Genomic DNA, 20,520 nt, shown 5'->3' with positions numbered 1-20,520 from the left:
GACATTTGCTGCAACCTGGACGGCACTGGAGGAGATAATGCTAAGTGAAATTAGTCAAGCAGAGAAAGACAATTATCATATGATTTCTCTCATCTATGGAACATAAGAACTAGGATGATCAGTAGGGGAAGAAAGGGATAAAAAAGGGGGGGTAATCAGAAGGGGGAATGAAACATGAGAGACTATGGACTATGAGAAACAAACTGAAGACTTCAGAGGGGAGGGGGGTGGGGGAATGGAATAGACTGGTGATGGGTAGTAAGGAGGGCACGTATTGCATGGTGCACTGGGTGTTATACGCAACTAATGAAGCATAGAACTTTGCATCGGAATCCAGGGATGTACTGTATGGTGACTAACATAATATAATAAAAAATCATAAAAAAATAATTACTGTTAATTTTTAGGTGAGATAATGGAATTATGGTTATGTTTGTTATGTTTAAGGAACACATACTGAAACATTTACAGATGAAACGCTACAATGTCTGGGTTCTGATTTAAAATAGAGGATGTGAGTGGAGGAAGGAGATAGTGAGGGTGTGTGTGTAAATATACATAATAGATTGGCCATAAGTTAATAGTTAATAGTTGAAGCTGGGTGATGTGCACAGAAAGGTTCATTATACCAGTCTGTCTAGTTTTATATGTGTTTGAAATTTCAATAGGAAAAAAAAAAAGGAAATTATTTGNGCCATAAGTTAATAGTTGAAGCTGGGTGATGGGCACAGAAAGGTTCATTATACCAGTCTGTCTAGTTTTATATGTGTTTGAAATTTCAATAGAAAAAAAAAAGGAAATTATTTGTCTTTGGAAACTAGAAGAATAACATCTAAGAGCGTATCAATATTTAATGCTAAGTTGAAGCCTTTGCTTTCAATTCTTTGAGCTAGCTATGTTTCATATATAAGTATAACTTGAAAGGTCTCAATGAATTGATAATGTGGAAAACTTTAGATAGGTCTTGGCTGAACTTTACCCATAAGAAGATGGGCTGTCTAGAAAAAAAACAATGGACTAATGATTTGCACAAATGGAAAGAAGATTGCTGACTGCTACGTACACAAAGCATTTACAACTGTTTTCAAGACTGTGTTATAGATAAACGACAGTAGCTTCTGTTTGTAATTTTCTCGGTTGGAGGTTTAAGAGGCTAAGTAAAAATTATTCTTAACTAATCATTAAATGAAACCTCTATTACGCAACATCTAGCCAATTTCCATTTTAATTGTTCTCTACATTAGCTATTCTTTCCAATGGTTCTTCCTTAAAATTAGTCTCAACCAGTGAGGCTTTACTGTTTATAATCCCTATGGAAAACTGTAAATCCTCTCGCTACTCTCCTAAGTGAATTTATAACAGAAAAATAAAACAAAAATTAAAAATGAATAAAAAAGCAAATTTAAAAAAACCTCTCCCCCAAAACCTCTCCTTTTACAAGGGTTTGAATCAAACTATGCCAGTTATTTGTCCCCTTTAAGGATATAATTTCCACTTCCAGATCGATAACAGGGCAGGTCGGCTGAATCAGAAGACAAGCACGAGCGTGAGTTAACCCATCTGAAAATTTCCCAAAGTTACCAGACGGAGCTCCAATCCACAGGAAATTACAGGGGAACTAATTTGAAACACATTCTTTAAAATTATTCTTTTAATGAGCCTTCAGTTCCACCAGTCACAAATAGATTCTCTCTTCAGTAGTGGCTTAATTTCCCCAGTCTCTAACCAAATAGTCCTGCAGGAAGTAATTATATAATGATTGTGTTTCCTAGAAGGTATTAAAGACAATTACCAGCCAATTTAAGTACCAACGCAACCACATTCCAATTTGCTAAATTAGAGAGAATTCAGAGTTAGAAACTATATTTAGTGGTGTCTGCAGATCTGCACTGAGCTTGGATAGGGGCATCCGTCTAAAAAGGATGGGTTTGAAGACAAGATATCAAATGATGTTTTTAAGCGGTCCATGGAAACTTTAGGGAGGCTGGTTCTGTTAGAATTAAAAACAGTAGCAACATCAATGCATGGTCATTCTTATGATCTCTAAGCTACTGAACTCAGGCTTAAGCTTCTGGGAATATGAGCACAGCAAACAACCTGGTTCAGTCCAGTCAATAAACTCACCAGTGTCGTCATCAAAATCAGACAGGACCGACTCCATTCCATCCTCACTGCTCGCCGACTGCTCCTGAAGTCTTCGAGGCAAGCTGGCAAGTCGCCCGCTAAGGAATATTGGCTTCAGGGGCATTTTGTAGATTTTGGCCAGTAGCTAAGTAACAAAAGATCAAATTGCAATTATATATCAGAAAAAGCTGCACTCTGGGTGTTAAAGAGGAATAAAGTTACATGTCAGCAATACTGGGGTTAGGGAAAAGCTGAGAAGCTCCCAGCGTATGAAAGTTCTGAGGTTATAATTTGGATCCATTCGGCAGCTCCCAAGAGGCATCTATCCCATGGAGCAGATGAAAACGGCATTTACTGGAAACAGAAGTGTAGAGGAAAACGGCTCTAGGGATACTTTTTCAGCAACTCAATTACCTATGAGTTTTACAGACCCTGGTAAACCAACCCGGGGAACCACAAAACACGTCACGAGTTTTTGCCTGCAGGAAAGTGTTCTGTGGGGACCACTGAGAAGACAGTCTCTGGGTAAATGGGATACCAGACTGACTTCCCCTTCCCTTGCTTCAACACCGGGGCAACGAGGCCAATGGTAAGTGGGGAAAGGGAGGCATCTGTGGGCTTGGTGGGGGGGACAGATGCAGGTATTGAATGCAGAACTGACAGACTGCCCTGGATTCTTTATTCCCCTCACTGTAAGAGCCCAGTGCCCCAGGAACCCTCATCATGGGGCCAAACTCCCAAGGAGCCTCACAGATTGGAACTGTGCCTGTGCCAGGGGAAGAGCTGCGGGTGAGTCAGACAAAATTCCTGTCCTGGGGGGCTTACAATGATCCCTTCGCAAACAATAAATAACATTTTGGACCTAAAAGCTATAGAAAAACATTAGGCGATACTAGAGTGACCAGGGTATATGGGAGTGTTGGCAATGAGTCGGGAGATTCTTAAGCTCTCATTTCTCTGAGGAGGTGATGTTTCAGATGAGATCCAGGAAGATAGAGTGTCGCAAGGAGATGCAGGGAGAGGACATTCCAGGCAGAGGGAACACCAATGGCCCTGAGCAGTAAGGTGCTATGTATCTGAGGGAAAGAAAGTTGGTGTGGTTGGAGCACAGAGTGAGAGGGAAGGAAGGATCTGAGGGTGGAAAGGTAGCTGGGGTCCTGTCATGTGGGGCCTTGTGGAGGCAGCTGGGGGAAGAAGCTGGGGCTGGGCATCCTTTCTAAAGCCCTGGGGCTTCCCACTATCATTGCTATCACCGCTGGAGAGGTTCCACAGACAGGAAAAGGCCTGGGGACACAACCTGCGGAGACAGCAGGGCAACTACTGAGAGCATTACTGAAGCCTGGGGGAGAAAAGGCTTCAGGAGGTGGCCTCCTCTTGGGATAATGGCAATTACTGGATTTAGCACAACGAAGGTCACTGTTCCCCTTTGATAAGCATGGTTTGGTGGGATTTCCTCACTAGATCTTGACTGAATGTGCCCCCCCCCTTTGGTTTTTGTCTCTCTTCAATGGTGGCACCCCCACCATCCATGTCTTATCATGAAGACTTCCCAGGACCTCATGACCCCTCTGCCGGCAGCCTGACGCAAACAGAGAGATTATGACAGTTCCTGTGTCTGAGTGTACATGAGAAGTTTCCGAGATTTCAATTCAGTTGTGTGTTCTAGCACATTTGTTCCTTTCTTTCTCTCCTTCACAGAAGGGGTGGGGACAACCATTCCTACTCCAGATCTAAGCCCCCGGTCTCCTCAGAGTCAGCAGAAAGTGTTTCTCTTGGGCTTCAGCAAAAGACATCCGTGCACGTTTCGTGAGCATCGTCTGAGGCGGGTTTCAGGGCCTGGAGCTCCGTGTACCTGAGAGCAGCGCCTGAGGTAATCCAGCGCGGGGAGGCACAGGTCAGGGGACGTGGCTCCGGGTCCCGGGACACAGTCTCCTATTTCCTTACAGTCCACCTCTCCTGGAAGACAGACGGACAGAATCACCCCTGAGGTCCCCCTTCAACGGAAGACCTATTTATTCACACAGCATTCGTTCATTAAATGTCGGCTAAAATAGAAGAAAAAATGACCCCAAACTCAGTGACCCCGAGAAGAATCCTCTTGGTCATTTTTCCCCTCTGCATGTGTACATGTTAAATACAGTCGAGAATCATACAGCGCATCTTATTTTTTGGGATCATTCCATTTTGTAACCCCCCTTTTCACTAAGCCACGCTTTTCCCGTATTCTACCACAATTCCTTCAGTGGCTGGCCGGTGTTCTTTTGCACCTGGGCGCACCGTAAGTCCCTTCACCACGTCCCGCTGCGGATGGTGTGACCCTGAAGCTCGATGATAAAGGACAGTTCTGGCGACAAACCATGGGCTGGGCTGAAGCGCTAGGCCCCTCTCTGTTTGGAAAAGGACCCATTTGCTGCCAGGGCTCAGCACTAAACAGTAATGATAAATAAAGTCCCTGGGTGGGGTCTAAGCATCTGGGGCTTGGGGATGGAGACCCCTGAATTGAACGGAAATGATTTCTGTTTTTTTGTGGTACCTATCTGGAGGTTTCACAGATCTGGAGAGGGCATCTAGATTTTCTATAGGCAAAGAGTAGTTGAGGATTACCATTTTTCTTCTCATGTAATGAATCTATTCCCTTACTTTTAATAAAATCATTCCACAGTACTGTAATTGTTTCTAACAGTCTACAATCGTAGCCACTAGGCACCCTCCCCTGGGGTAAACAGACCTAATTACTAGGCATTAGTTAAAATTCAGACAAAGAGGCACGTTTCTCCTTAAAGAAGAAAAGATAAACATTTGTATTTTAGATCAGGGATGGGCAAACTTTGTGTGTACGGGGCCAGACAGTGAATACTTTAGGCTTTGCAGGTCATCCTGTTTTTGTTACAACTTCTCAACTCTACCCTTATCATACAAAACTAGTTACAGACAAANAAAAAAGAAAAGATAAACATTTGTATTTTAGATCAGGGACGGGCAAACTTTCTGTGTACGGGGCCAGACAGTGAATACTTTAGGTTTTGCAGGTCATCCTGTTTTTGTTACAACTTCTCAACTCTACCCTTATCATACAAAACTAGTTACAGACAAATGACCATGGCTGTGCTCCAATAAACTTTATAAAAAACTATCGATGGGTTGGATCTGGCCTGCAGACCACCGTTTGCCAGACCCTGGTTTGGATGAACATACTTTACAATATCAAAACACAGACGAGGTCAAATTCATGTTGAAATAACCAAGTGGGAATTAAAAATAAATTCATTTCTTAACCTGTTGATCCAAGTGAGCGTCCCAGTTTTTGTTTTTGTCTTTTTTTAAACCAAGGCTACTGCGTTACACATCAAAGTCTATGCAAATGGCGCCCCCTGGAGTCCAGGGCAGGACACAGCCAGCATGGCTACTGGGGGCTCAACAGTTCCCACGGACTCCACCCCATACAAGTACCTCCACCTTATAACTCACAGGAAAAACCATCCTCCATGTGCATACCGATTATTCTGCATCTCTATTTGCTGCCGCTAACTCCCTCCTTGAGATAAAATCTCAAATTTGTAACTTGCTGCTAGGCATCTCCCCTTGAACGGAGTTTCACAGAAGCCCAACCTATCTAAACGTCCAAAGAGAATTCATTACTTTTTCTTCTCCTCCACACCTAATCTGCTCTCCTTTTGAACACCCTATTTCTTGGTAACGCCAGTCCTTCCAAGCCCCCAGCGGAGCAGTGCCGAGCCCTACAGACCCTGCATCTACCATGCCCCAGAGCCAATCACATCCTCTCTACGCTCTCTGCCTGCAGCCTCCTGTCCCCTGTCCCCCCGTATGGGGACGTGTGCCTGCTACAGTTCAGTTCTAATACGGCATGTGATTGTACCACTCTTTACTTAGAAACCTTCCACACATTCTGGATTCCCTGATGTAGCACGCAGAACCCTTCCCAACTGCCCCCTTCCTTTCTTTCCACCTCATCACCCACTATCTCTTTTATGTGGGTATCTTCAACGTACCCTGTTTTTAGAAAAGTAAACCTATAGCTTACTCCACAAAGTTCAAATGTCACCTCCTCTCTGAAGCCTGCCCTGCCCCCCACTTCCAAGCGTCTTTCTCAGCTGCTGTTTATTTCCGCTTAAATGCCTTTTTTCTTTTTAGTAGCCTCCACGAAAGTATTCATCTTACGGAATTGTAATTATTGATTTNTTTATGTGGGTATCTCCAACGTACCCTGTTTTTAGAAAAGTAAACCTATAGCTTACTCCACAAAGTTCAAATGTCACCTCCTCTCTGAAGCCTGCCCTGCCCCCCACTTCCAAGCGTCTTTCTCAGCTGCTGTTTATTTCCGCTTAAATGCCTTTTTTCTTTTTAGTAGCCTCCGCGAAAGTATTCATCTTACAGAATTGTAATTATTGATTTATGTGTGCTTCCGAGAAAAGGCTGTGAGCCTCTCACGGGCAGGAAGCGTGTTTTATTCATCTTTATACCTTCATAGTACAAATAGGCTGCTGTGGCCACATGGCGGGCACTCAACAGTTGTTTATTTCCGCTTAAATGCCTTTTTTCTTTTTAGTAGCCTCCACGAAAGTATTCATCTTACGGAATTGTAATTATTGATTTATGTGTGCTTCCGAGAAAAGGCTGTGAGCCTCTCATGGGCAGGAAGCATGTTTTATTCATCTTTATACCTTCATAGTACAAATAGGCTGCTGTGGCCACATGGCGGGCACTCAACAGTTCACTGCATAAGAGAATACCAATAACGATTCTTAACTGAAACATAAGACTGTGATAATAGCAAATGTATATATTGGCCTCTGCTCCCAGTTCCTGGCACAGAGCTCCTAAAACCCTTGTAATTTCCCACTGAAGCCTCCATGAAAATTCCAGAGGTATGGGGTGCGGAGAGCTTCTGGGCTGGTGACCACATCTCTATGCCAGGTGGGTGGCTCACCCCCACTCCATGGGGACCGAAGCTCCTGTGTTTGGGACCCTATGGACCTCGCCCTATGTATCTCTTTGGCTGGCTGTTCACCTGTATCCTTTATTACATCCTTCATTATAGAAGAAACTGGTAAACGTGTTCCCCTGACTTCTGTGACTTGTTCCAACAACTAACCAAATCCAAGGGGTGGGGTCATGGAACCTCCGATTTGTAGCCATTTCAGAGTTGTAGGTAACCTGGGGACCTACCTTCGTTCTGGCATGTGAAGTGGAGGGGCAGTCTTGTCGGACTGAGCCCCTCACCTGTGGAGTCTGTGCTAACTCTGGGGAGTATAGAACTGAATTGAATTCTAGGACAGCCAGCTGGTGTCGCAGAGTATTGCACGGTGTGAGAATCCCGCCCCCCATCCAGCGTCAGAGCACTGAGTGTGCCGGTCGGGGGAGAACAAAGGAGACACCCGGGAGTGAGTTATTCCTATACAAGAACTGAATTTTCTACTACCTGACACAAAGAGTCATACTTTAAGGTCTTCTTATGGTGAAGATGCCAGATTATTTGGTTTCTATTTAACACAGAGCAGAGTTAAAATAAAATAAAATCTGATGCTCTTGTCCACAAGAAATCTTCCTCTGAAGCCTAGTTTGTAGAATCAATTAACAAGTGGCCACAGCTGCCCTTCCGCTCAGTCCTCCCTTTCCCGGGGTATACATGACAACAGAATGAGGCACGTGTAATAAATAACAGAAGAGAACAACAATGGTCTACAGATCACACATGTTGTCTCTCTCCTGAAACTTGATTTGTTCCTGCTCCCCCCAAAAGGGGGACATGAACAAAGTCGCCTAGTTTCTTTGCGTCCAGTCTTCTTCTGCAAATGAACTGTCAGTTATTTAGCAAAAATTAACAAAAAAATATTATGAACCTTACATTGTCCTTCAAATTGTTCTTAGCCTCAGGGTCTAAGAGCACTCCATGGTGAGGGTCTCAAAACTTTAAGACTTAAGTTCCTTCTAAAATTTTTGGTTTAACTAACTGCCCTCCCTTCTGTTTCACCCCAGATAAACTTGGGCTCCATAAAAAAAGTCTGCTACACTACAGCAGGTCATGTTGTACAGCAAGACTCCACTTTGTTCAAGCATTGCTAAATTAAGCGGAAAATCAGCTTGGTGGTCTCTGAAACACACAAGGCCTCAAAGAAGGGGGACTTTTACCCTCCAAAGAAATGTTATGATTGATAAGGCCCAGGGGGAGACATCCTTAATTTCTGTTAGGAGGAGCTGGAAACTCAAGCTCAGGCTGCTAATTATGTGACATCGAGGACAGCAGCTCCTGCATAAGGGGGATTCTAGAATTTAATACTGAATATTTTAAGATTCAAAAACGAAGTTGGAGTAAAGTAACATATAGATTGAAAACATGCTACATTACAAGAGTATTCCAGGAACACGATGAAAAATAGCAACAATGGACAGAATCCAAGTTGCTTTTACAGTAAGCTTTCTGCTTCTGAATACACAACGCACACCGCCATCTGCCTGAAACCCGGGTGGCTGGCTTGCTTGCTCCAGGCGGGCAGTGGGCCTGTCTCCAGGGCTTTCCACACAAAGTCATCCGCTGTCACGGGGGGACGGAAAGAAGACTCCACTCACCCAGTCCTTTGACAAACTTCATAAGGCACATGATGTAACTTGTGGCCGCATTAGCAAAGACCTGGATGTTGTCGGTATTGAGAAACGCTTCAAATACATCAAACACTGGAGCCTGGCTTTTTCCTAAGGGAAGAAAGTTGTAGAGTTTTAAGAACATCAAGTCTCTACCCTTCAGGTTGCCCATACTCCCAGCACCTTCCATGGAGTCTTGGAAAAGACCTACTGCTGGAGGAAATCCCTGGCCTTTTGATGGGACAGGGGCATGGCTTCCATGCTGTCCTTCTCAGCTTGGCCTGCAGGGGGAGCTGCAGGAAGGCTACAAATACATAGAGAGCTTGGTAGGGAGATGAGGGCAAAGCCCGCTGAATGCAGGGCTGTGGCAATGTGTGGGTCGACAGGGTAATGAGACATGCAGGCCTCTGGGATTCTGCACACGTAATTATAGGGCAGGGAAGGTTTAGATAAGACCCGATGGCATATACTAATTGATTCATAGCTGTGCAGAAGAGATTTAACAGGCTCGAGATTGCTATCCTCAGGCCTGCTTACAAGATTGGCCCTTGGCTGACATCTGGGAACCTCTCAGAATATTCCCAGGCAACAGTTAACTGATCAGGGTGGTTCACTGGGCCTAGACTGTGCAAACAACATGGTTTATTTTGAACGCTGGGTCTCCTTTGGGGAGTCTGGGATTTTGGTAGGTGCTAGGCAGAGGGTACCTAGGTGGCCAGCTCTTAGCTGGGTCTCCAATGGGCTTTGCTGGGGAGAAACATCACATTCACATTGCTGTGTTTTCACTCTTGGAGCAGAGTATGCTCTGGCGGACCCTTGGGGGAGGCTGAGAGCACACAGTAGCCTGCACTGGGATTTCCCTAGAGTCTGTGTCTTCCGGAACGCTGGGTCTCCTTTGGGGAGTCTGGGATTTTGGTAGGTGCTAGGCAGAGGGTACCTAGGTGGCCAGCTCTTAGCTGGGTCTCCAATGGGCTTTGCTGGGGAGAAACATCACATTCACATTGCTGTGTTTTCACTCTTGGAGCAGAGTATGCTCTGGCGGACCCTTGGGGGAGGCTGAGAGCACACAGTAGCCTGCACTGGGATTTCCCTAGAGTCTGTGTCTTCCGCTTGTCCTATGTTGCCATCATAAATCTTCGTGGTGAGCCATGTAATAAATCTGAGCCGTGCAATAAGACTTAGCATACCTATATGCTGAGACCTGTGAGTCCCCTGGTGGGTCTCTGGGCATGCTTTATGGGTCCCCATTCATTTCCAGCTAAACCCAATTTCCCGAACTGGGATCCAACTGTGTTATGATGCTTTTCTGCTTCTTACTAGTAAGCAAATAATGTTTTCCTTTGGCTTTAGGAATGAGCTCAACACAAATATGTATAACTGAAACAACAGAAGTGTCAGCGTTTTGTCTAATCTGTCAGTAAGAGCAGGGCCTGATAACACTCAGGGTTCCTGGTCCACCAGCAGAACTCAGGATGTGTGTCCCTGCTACACCAGATCATTTCCTGCCAAGAAAACATGGCTGAACCGTAGCCTTCCCTGTTGTTCAGTTTCTTCTGGTAGCATAAAAATTGACATCACGAATGCATACTTTATAACAAAAATCATCTACACATTCTTCCCTCTCACCATCCTTATTTAACATAGTACTGAAAATACTACCCAGAGCAACTAGGCAGGAAAAAATAAAAATAAAACACATCCAAATCAGAAAGAAAGCAGTAAAATTGCCTGTTTGTAGATCACATGATCTATTTTATTTAGAAAATCCTAAAGATGCCACCCAAAACCTTAGAACTAATAAATGCGTTCAGGAAAGTTTCAGGATACAAAATCAACACATTCTTACCCATGGAGTAATCACCAACCAGATACTCCTTCACCTCAGACTTGTTCCCACTGTGCACAGTCTCCAGGGCACTGAACAAGGGCCTCCATCCCGACTGGATCTGTGTGGAACACACTTCGACTAGCTCGCCAATGGATGTGACCACCTGGCAGAGGCAAAGGAGGGGGCATTTAAAACCTTCTTCTTAAAAGAAGCAGGAAAATTTCTGGCAAGGGTGACAGACTTCTCGGCTTCCTATTTCTCGGTTTATTTCAGGGAAAAAGAAAAATCAGAATTCAGCCAAACCTGGTCAAAACTCTCTAAACAAGCAGCCGAATTGCATTAATTTGCATTTTGCTAATGACTAATGTTGTTCAGCAACTTTTCACGTGCTTATTTGCCATCTGCAAATGTTTTGCTGTTTTTTAAAAATTTGGTTTTTGTCTTCTCATTATCGTCTTTTTTGAAAGAAAGATTTATCTGTTTGAGAGAGAGAGAGGGAGAGCGCGTGCCCACAGGTGGGGAGGGGCAGAAGGAGAAGGAGAGAATCTCAAGCAGACTCCACACTGAGCATGGAGGCCAACATGGGGCTCGATCTCATGACCCTCAAGATCATGACCTGAGCCGCAACCGAGAGTTGAAGCCTGACTGCGCCACCAGGTGCCCCTCACTACTGTCTATTTACTGAGTTGTTAGAGTTCTTTACATAGTCTAAATTCAAGTCTTTCCTCAGATACATAATTCACATTTTTTTTTACAGCTTTGACTTTGTCTTTTTATTTTTTATTTTTTTTATGGTGTCTTTGAAGAACAAGTTTTTAGTTTTGATGAAACATAATTCATCAATTTCTCTTTTTATGGATCACGTTGGTATCATTCCTAGGAAGTCTTTGCCTAACCCAAGGGCCCAAAGATCGTTTCTGGTAATATTTACCATATAGGTGTCCGTTTTGCCCGACGTTAATACAGCCACCCCAACTCTTCCGCGGTAACTGTTTGCACGGCGTATTATTTTCGGTTCTTTTACTTTCAATCTATGGGTGCCTTTGAATGTAAAATCTGTCTCTTGTAGACTGCATATTGTAATATTTTATTGTTATAGCCACCCTTACAATTCTGCCTTCTGATAGTTTAGTCAATTCATGTTTTTTAACATCTTTATTGAGATACAAATCCCGTATGGTAAGATTTACCCATTTATACTCTACAATTTGTTGTTTTTTAGCATATTCAGAGAGTTGTGTAACCATCACTAATCTAATTTTAGAACATTTTCATGACCTGCCTGTGCCCCCAAAGCCAGCACGTGCTAGCAGTCACTCCCTCCACAGAACCCTACTCTCTGCCCTAGGCAATCACCAACTTACTTTTTCTCTCTATAGATTTGCTTATTATGGACATTTTACACAACTGAAATCCTATAAAATGTGGTCTTTTGGGACTGNGGACATTTTACACAACTGAAATCCTATAAAATGTGGTCTTTTGGGACTGGCTTTTTCCATTTAGTGTAATGTTTCCAAGGTTCATTCATATGGTAGCACAAATCGATACTGATTTTTTTTTTATTGCTNGGCTTTTTCCATTTAGTGTAATGTTTCCAAGGTTCATTCATATGGTAGCACAAATCGATACTGATTTTTTTTAATTGCCGAATAATATTTTATTGTGTGGAAATACCACATTTATCCATTTACCAGCAGATGGAATTTAGGTTGTTTCCAACATTCTGGCTGTTACGAATAATGCTGCTCAGAATGTTTGTGTCTAGATTCGTACGGATATATATTTTCATTTTTCTTGGGTATGTACCTTTGGAGGAACTGCCAGCCTGTTTTCCGTGGAGGCGCATTTAACCTTCCTGTCAGTAGCGTGTGGAGATTCCAACTTCCCCACAGGCTCATCGACACTTAGGATCTTTTTTGCTGAAGTCATCCTAGTCAGTTTGGAGTGATATCTCGTTGAGGTTTGATTCTCGTGCCCTGACTGACGGAAGACGTGGGGCACCTTTTCACAAATACATGTTTAATGCTATTAATGTGGTCTTGTTTACATCTGTCGTTTTACTCTTTGTTTTGCGCATATAATGTGTTTTTTGTTCCTCTGTTCCTCTTTCATTGCCTTCTTTTGGGTTAAACATATTTTTAGTGTATCATTCTAATTCCTTTGTTTCTTTTTATTTTTTGTGTTATTCTCGAGGCTGTTGCCTTAGGGATTATAATATGTATCTTCGACTTATCACAATATTCAAGTTAATAAATGACTTAATTCTGGCAAAATATGGCAACTTTGCTTCTAAATAGTTTCATTTTCTCCCCCTTCTTTCTTTTTTTTTTTTTTTTTAAGATTTTTATTTATTTATTCGACGGGNGCAAAATATGGCAACTTTGCTTCTAAATAGTTTCATTTTCTCCCCCTTCTTTCTTTTTTTTTTTTTTTTTAAAGATTTTTATTTATTTATTCGACGGGGATAGAGACAGCCAGCGAGAGAGGGAACACAAACAGGGGGAGTGGGAGAGGAAGAAGCAGGCTCATAGCGGAGGAGCCTGATGTGGGGCTTGATCCCATAATGCCAGGATCACGCCCTGAGCCGAAGGCAGACGCTCAACCGCTATGCCACCCAGGTGCCCCTATCCCCCTTCTTTCTGCTATGGTTATTTATATCTTTATATTTAATAAATCCAAAAATACAGTGTTAGAGTTAGTGCTTTAAACACCATGACGGACTATGGACTCTGGGAAACAAACTGAGGGCTTCAGAGGGGAGGGGGGTGGGAGACTGGGATAGGCTGGTGATGGGTATTAAGGAGGGCACGTATTGCATGGTGCACTGGGTGTTATACGCAAGTAATGAATCATGGAACTTTACGTCAAAAACTAGGGATGTACTGTATGGTGACTAACATAATAAAAAATATTAAAAATTTTTTTAAAAAATAAAATAAAAAGAGAAAAAAATATGCGATCTTTTTCTATTTACCATTTCTTCTTGTGAAACTGAATTACTCTGTTATCTCCTTTTAGTCTGAAGGAATTCCTTGACTACTACTTATAGGTCTGTTGGCAAGAAATTCTATTGATTTTTGTTTATCTGAGAATGCTTTTACTTCATCTTCATTTTTGAAGGGTAATTACTCTAAATTATTCTAAATTATTCACTTTCAATATGTCATTGCATTGTCTTTTGGTCTTCATTCTCTCTGGAAAAGTAGCAATTAATCCTATTGTAGCAATGAACTGTTTCTCTCTTGCTGCTTTCGAGGTTTTGTTTTTGTCTTCGAGCAGTTTGACTATAATGTATCTAATATCTAATGGCTATCTTTGTGTTGATGCTAACTAGGGTTCCATTATTTTTCTAAATATATTTTCTGACCCTTGTGTTTCTCATCTTTGTCTGAACTCGAATTACCCGCAAGCTTGACATTATACCGCACGTCTCTAAGGCTTTATTTCTGGTCAAACAATCCTCTCCAAACTTTAGAATGGATAATTTCTATTAATCTAACTTCAAGTTCACCAATTCTCCTTCTGCCATCTCGGATCTTGCTGGTAAGACCATCTTGTACATTTTTCATTTCAGTTATTGCCTTTTCAGCTCTAGAATTTGTAGTTTTTCATAGTTCCAGTTCTCTAATTAGACTATTTTCAAGCCATTGTCATCAGATTTTCCTTTAATTCTTTAAACATATTTATATGTTCTAAAGCCTGTCTCTCAACTCCAACACCTGGGCTCATTCAAAGTCACTTTCTCCCCTCCCAATAGGTATCATTCTTTCTTGTCCCCTTGTATCTTTTTTCTTTCTTTCTTTCTTTCTTTCTTTCTTTCTTTCTTTCTTTCTTTCTTTCTTTCTTTCTTTCTTNTCCTTGTATCTTTTTTTTTTCTTTCTTTCTTTCTTTCTTTCTTTCTTTCTTTCTTTCTTTCTTTCTTTCTTTCCTTCCTTCCTTCCTTCCTTCCTTCCTTTTTCTTTGCTGAAGGTCAACATTTTATATAATACATTGTGGCAATGCTGAATTCTGATTAATTTTTGAGGTTTTTTTTTTTTTTTTTTTTTTTAATAAGGGGTTGGACTTACACTGTGCAATCTGTCTCTTTCCATGTGTGAGGAGCCAATGTCTCTGGCTCAGTTTCTTTGTTTTTAGGTCTTAGCTTTACTATTTAACATTCATCCCCATGTTTACAAAGGTTAGTGGTCAGCAGATGATGTGGGCAGAAATTGTGCTCAGAAAACTTGAGCCTTTAAGGCTTCCATCCTCTTCAACCAATCCATGTATGTAGGTTGGGGAAAATATTCCAAGTTTAGCCAGTTCTCAAGTTTCCCTTGTTTTTTTACTTTCTGATGGGATTTGTATGGTTCATCCTGCATCTGCCCATGTTTCAGTCAGCCAGAGATGTGAGAGGAATTTATCTAATCTTTAAGTCTCTGGTTTCCAAAGACACGTTACATTTCTTATTGGTTCACTGCTCACTGTAACCTTAGGCTAGCAAAATTGCAGGCTTCCCCAGTGCACTTTTTTTTTTTTTTAAGATTTTATTTATTTGAGAGAGAGGGAGAAAGAGAGGGAGTGAGCACAAGCAGGGGGAGTGGGAGAGGGAGAAGCAGACTCCCTGCTGAGTGGGGAGCCTAATGTGGGGCTCGATCTCAGGACCTGAGCTGAAGGCAGACGCTTAACCAACTGGGCCACCCAGATGCCCACCCCTGTTTACTTCTAATGAATTTGCTGCTTTTAGTTGCCAAACAAGTGGTCTTTTTTCTGAGTCTTCTTTGTTTTATTTTTATTTTTTTAAGGATTTTATTCATTTGAGAGAGAGCAGCACAAGCAGGGGGAGTGGTAGAGACAGAGGGAGAAGCATACTCCCTGCTGAGCAAGGAGCCTGACTTGGGGACCCTGGGATCGTGAGTTGAGCTGAAGGCAGATGCTTGATGGACTGAGCCACCGAGGCGCCCCTCTAAGTCTTCTTTAATCCGAGTCTGTCCCTCATACTGGAAAGCTGCTGATTTTCCAAGTTAGTTCCACACTGGTCAAACTACTATTCTTGCCAATAGCTTGAGAGTAAGGGTGATGGGGACAGTCTTTGGCAACAGGTTACAGACTTCCACTGTTCTTAACCAAAGTTCTGGCAAGAAGTATTTCTAAGCATAAATGCTACTCAATTTGTCTGTCCTTGGTCAATTTCCAGAAATCTGAAACTGTTGCTTTTGACAATTTTGTCCTGTTTTATACCTGATTTTTGTGAGGAAGCCTCATTAACTTTTTCATGCCACCATAGCCCAAGTCCCTCCTGGTCTAAATCTTTCTGAACACATTTAAAGCACAGTTATTTGAAAGCCCGTCTCTGATAACTCTGGACCCCTGGACAAGCATATGCTTATATATGTGTGTGTGTCTATTTTTATTGTTTGTTTTTCTTTTTGTTGTCAGTGATGTGTTATTTCCTAATGAGTCTGATTATTTTTGATTGAATGTAGACACTGCACATGCAAACCAAGAAATAATTTGAATCCTTGGGATGATGTCATTTTCTGCCAGGGAGGCGTTTTGTGCTATGCGGATGGCCGACACTAGAACTCACAAATCATCTAATCTCATGTTAGGGATTGGGATTATTTGAAGTTGGGGATTATTTCCTGTTATGACTAGTCTATTTAAGTTTCACTCCTCGTCCTCATATGTCCCCTTCTCTTCATGGTTCTGTCCTAAGATGGCAGGAAGTTACCAGACTTGGTGGGTCCCAGATTCCAATTTTNTTGAATGCTTGGGATGATGTCATTTTCTGCCAGGGAGGCGTTTTGTGCTATGCGGATGGCCGACACTAGAACTCACAAATCATCTAATCTCATGTTAGGGATTGGGATTATTTGAAGTTGGGGATTATTTCCTGTTATGACTAGTCTATTTAAGTTTCACTCCTCGTCCTCATATGTCCCCTTCTCTTCATGGTTCTGTCCTAAGATGGCAGGAAGTTACCAGACTTGGTGGGTCCCAGATTCCAATTTTGGCTGGTTTCCCAATCTCATGACTTCCTTTTCTGAAATTAGTGGATTACATTTTTTTAGGAACAGTGCCTCAACACCAGGCACAGACTCTGAGTATTCTTTTTCTCCTAGATATTGGCCTCATAGTTATTCACTGCCTTGTTGTGTTCCAATACCTTCCAGGTTTTAAAATATTTTTAATCCAACTTTTCCTGGTTGTTCCCTAAGGAAAGTTGATCTGAACTACTCAGCTCACTATGATTGAAATCCTCCAACTGAGTGTTTAGGTATTAACTCATATTTTCATTGCTTTCTTTTGTTTCATTTAACTTATTAGGCATTCTTGTAGAATATTTTGCAGGAAGGATACCAACATTTCAATTCTTTTCAGTCCTAACTGTGCCATCTGTTGTTTGAGCAGCTTGCTCTGACTATTGCCTTGTTTCCCTGTGTGTTTTTGTAATATTTTGGAAATACTGTGAACTCACATATCTGGGAACTTTATTAGTGGGATTCTTTTATGGCCCAAGTTGAAATGAGTTCCTCTGGGGGAATTTCTGTTGCTTTTGTACCATGGCTGTACAAAGCTTCTCAGGCTACCAATGTAGTGTAATTTCATACGCTGACCTGCTAGAAGGGCTAGCTTGTAATTTTAAATCCTGGAGAGTTTTTTGTTTGTTTTTTTAATATCTACTAAGAGCCAATGTTAGAGAGAGGCTGCTACAATCCTCAGGAGGGCGGTACTTGGGTTCATTTCTAATTCAACTTTGGCCTGAGTGAACACCAGTCTCATACAGTTTGCCTTGAGATTTATCTCCTGTTGTGATGGTCTCAAGAATGTGATAAGCAGAACTCTGCTTCACCTGATGGAAAATTCCCTCACGGCAAAACCAGGCTTAGAACTCTAGGTTAGAACTCTCTGGCTTCCCACTGTTACTGACTTTAAGACATCTTAGTATTCTTGTCTTTCTTGCCAGAAAGGGTCAATGCATTTAAAAGGAATTTTAAAACTTTTATTCAACCTTTTTGGTAGATTTCAGAGAGACAGAGGGCATCTGTCTGTGTTCCTCGCCCACCATCTTGCTGGATATGAAGTGAACAGTTTCCTTACCATCTGTCTCCCAGCAGAGGGTGTCGTAGTGATTGAGTACAGCTAGGTATATCAAAGTATACGCTGGTACAGCTAGATTGCCTAGGCTCAAACCCCAGTTCGCTAATCATTAACCATGTATCATCAGCTAAATTGCTTAACCCCCCGTCACAGATCCCGCAAAGGATTACTGGAAAGATGAAATATGCAAAGGTCACAGAGCGGCGCCGGCCACGGCACTCAGGAAAGGCTGGCTGTGATGCTGGTGACGCTGATTTCCATGCCACACTGACCTGGTCTTGGACGTCCTCATCACACAACTCCAGCTGCATGATTCGCTCAAAAGGTCGGAAGAGTGCTTCATTAAAGTGAAAATGAGACGGCTCATTCCAGTCTGTGAGAACCTCCGTCAGTATATCATGGATGAAGGAAACGGCCTTCTGAGACACATGCCTTTCCTTATGGCAGGCAGCCTGCAAAATTCAGGGGAGAGCAGGACACCATCAGGACTTCATACAAGTAAGATAATGGTTTCTTAAGTTCCTAACCCACCTCATTGTGGGGAGGTAGAAACAGCAGTTCTGTTACAGTAAAAAAATAAATAAATAAACAAAACAAATAAATAAATAAAAATCCAAGGAATAAATATAGATGAACAATACACTAAAATTGAATTTTTAATAATTTAACCAAAGATCACACACAAGTCTAGTTTCACTTTAATATTTCTGGAAAATAATAATTTCTAGTAATTTCTTTTTTTTTTTTTTTTTTTAACATGACAGTTTTCTTGGGTGGTATAGAACACAGGGGCTATAAAGACACCAGAACCTAGTCTGGGAACTGCCTGTGGTCTCATTCTCAGCCATGTTCCGAATATGATCAGATGTGTCATCTGTCCCTCAAGGAAGTGGGCCAGTTGCCCCAGCAATGCTCTAATTGGCTCACATCTTTGTATGCATGACCTTGAGAAGCCCTCTCTCACACGGACCCTGGGCTTGAATGTGTGATCTGCTTTGGACAATGGAAAAATACCAAACATTGTATCAGCAGAGAACTGAAAAGTAGTTCTGATTTGGGATATGCCTTCTTGCTTTCCTTGGGAATCCTAAAAATGCCATGTGAATGAGCCAGGGCTAGTCTGTTGAAGAAGGAGAGACCATGGGGAGAGGCTCCTGTGTCCAGCCTCCTAGTCAAGGCTGTCATGAACCAGCCAACCACAAGTGCAGAAGTGAGGCAAGCTGAGCTCAGCCAAGCCTGGCTCAACCCAGCTCAGATTTCTGACCCACAGAATCATGAGCTAAATAAGGGGCCGTTGTTTTATGTCAACAGATTTGGGGTGGTTGATTATAGTGTAACAGATAACTGATACACACTGTTTTTCCATGGCCAGGTTGTTATTTTCTACCCCTTTTCTTTACTAGAATGTTCTCAGTTTAGTGAATTAAGTTCCACAAAATACTTCATTTGGTGACATAGCTCTACCAGATTAACACTAACAAACCAGTAAGAATCGTTATCACCGAACAGCAAGGCAACAATTTTCCCACCAACGGAGAAGTAGCCAGTCGTCATGTATTGAAATGCTTAGTTCATAAGATATAATTTATCACTTGCACCACTCTGTATGAGAGTGAAAGAGGTCCTAGTTTTTTTGTTGGGAAAGCTAGGGCATATGGTTCGCCTATTTACGGGATACTTCCCAGAGTACATTTAGCTATTAGAAAAGAGAGACTGGCAGGAACAAAAGGCTTTGTTATAATCACATATAAAAGTGAAACTCCAGTCTCAGGCTGAAAGTAAAGCATAAAGAAGGGAAAGCTGGCTGTGGGAGGTACTTGGCCAAGTCATGCAATTGTAAAGAAAGAGGGTCAGGGCGACACGGAGGCGGGACTGCCCTTTGGGCTTATTCTCTAGATGCCATGACGTCCATCAGAGAACCAGGATGTTTGTGCCCCGGTGACGGGACCTTATCCCTGCTCTGAGGCCACAGCACTCTGCCCACACGGCGCCTGGCAAGCCCCGTGCTGGTCCTGCTGCCGGCGCTCCCTGCTGGGCTCCAGAGCGGCTCACCTCCACCAGGTGTGGGGCCACGAGGCTCCAGCAGCGCATCACGTGCAGCAGCGGCCGCGACTTGCTCCGCACGATCCTCAGCATGGAGTCCCCAAGGCGGAACAGGTGGAGGGCACTTTTTCGGTCTTGGGTGGATTTAACTTCTCCTGTAAGAAGGCAAGACCATAAAAGCCATAAACCCCAAACACAGAAATAGTGTGACCTGTTCAAGCACAGAGAGAGAATGGAAATCAAAGGGGATGAAAAATACTCCGAGCGGCAGGATTAGTCAGTGCGGGCCAATCGAGGGAGGAGAGGACCCTGGATTCGAGACTGACTAGGAGGTTCGCTCAACACTGCTATCAACCACCATATCCCCAGTGCCTGCTGTGACAAGCGGGAGCTCTGCTTGCGGATAAGGGGGAATGGTATGCTGGGTAGGTAGGAGGGGCAGGGAGTCTGACTGCCCGGGCTCAACTCCTGGCTGCACCAGTTAGTAGCTGGGTTATGCTGGACCAGAGATTTCCCTCTCCAAGCCCCGTTTCTGGCTGTAAAAGTGGGGATAAGGGCACTTACCTCTTAAAGTTACTTTAAGGAAGGTGCCTATCACAGCGCTTGGTGCATACTAAATGCCCCCCGCTGTTAGCCATTACCGTTACTGTTCTCACTCGTCATCCACTTTGCCAATCCTTAATGGCACCCCTGAAGTGCTTGCCAAGCAGGTCAGACCCCTTTCTGTGCAATAACACGCTTGTTGAACTTGCTCTGTCTTGCTTCCGTGTCATCCTTGCCTACCCCGATCTTTTGCTACATCTTTGCCCCGTCACCTCGGTCTTCCCCCTTTTCATCATTTC

The 20,520-nt window shown here is 42.9% G+C and overlaps 1 protein-coding gene across 1 annotated transcript in view; it reads right to left on the bottom strand.

Moving 5' to 3' along the window:
* ARFGEF3 (ARFGEF family member 3) overlaps positions 1-20,520 on the bottom strand; it is a 182,910-nt gene that overhangs the window by 27,405 nt on the left and 134,985 nt on the right. Inside the window, exons 22-26 of the mRNA XM_034670783.1 lie at positions 17,908-18,087; positions 10,571-10,715; positions 8,713-8,835; positions 3,977-4,080; positions 2,125-2,269 (exon numbers count right to left, since the gene is read on the bottom strand). Coding sequence (XP_034526674.1) covers positions 2,125-2,269; positions 3,977-4,080; positions 8,713-8,835; positions 10,571-10,715; positions 17,908-18,087 — 697 coding nt within the window. The remainder of the gene's footprint in view (positions 1-2,124; positions 2,270-3,976; positions 4,081-8,712; positions 8,836-10,570; positions 10,716-17,907; positions 18,088-20,520) is intronic.

This window comes from Ailuropoda melanoleuca, chromosome 10, assembly GCF_002007445.2.
Source record: "Ailuropoda melanoleuca isolate Jingjing chromosome 10, ASM200744v2, whole genome shotgun sequence".
NCBI classification, from domain to species: domain Eukaryota; kingdom Metazoa; phylum Chordata; class Mammalia; order Carnivora; family Ursidae; genus Ailuropoda; species Ailuropoda melanoleuca.
Note: the sequence above shows the minus strand (reverse complement) of the source record. Positions and strands in the feature narration are given on the sequence as shown.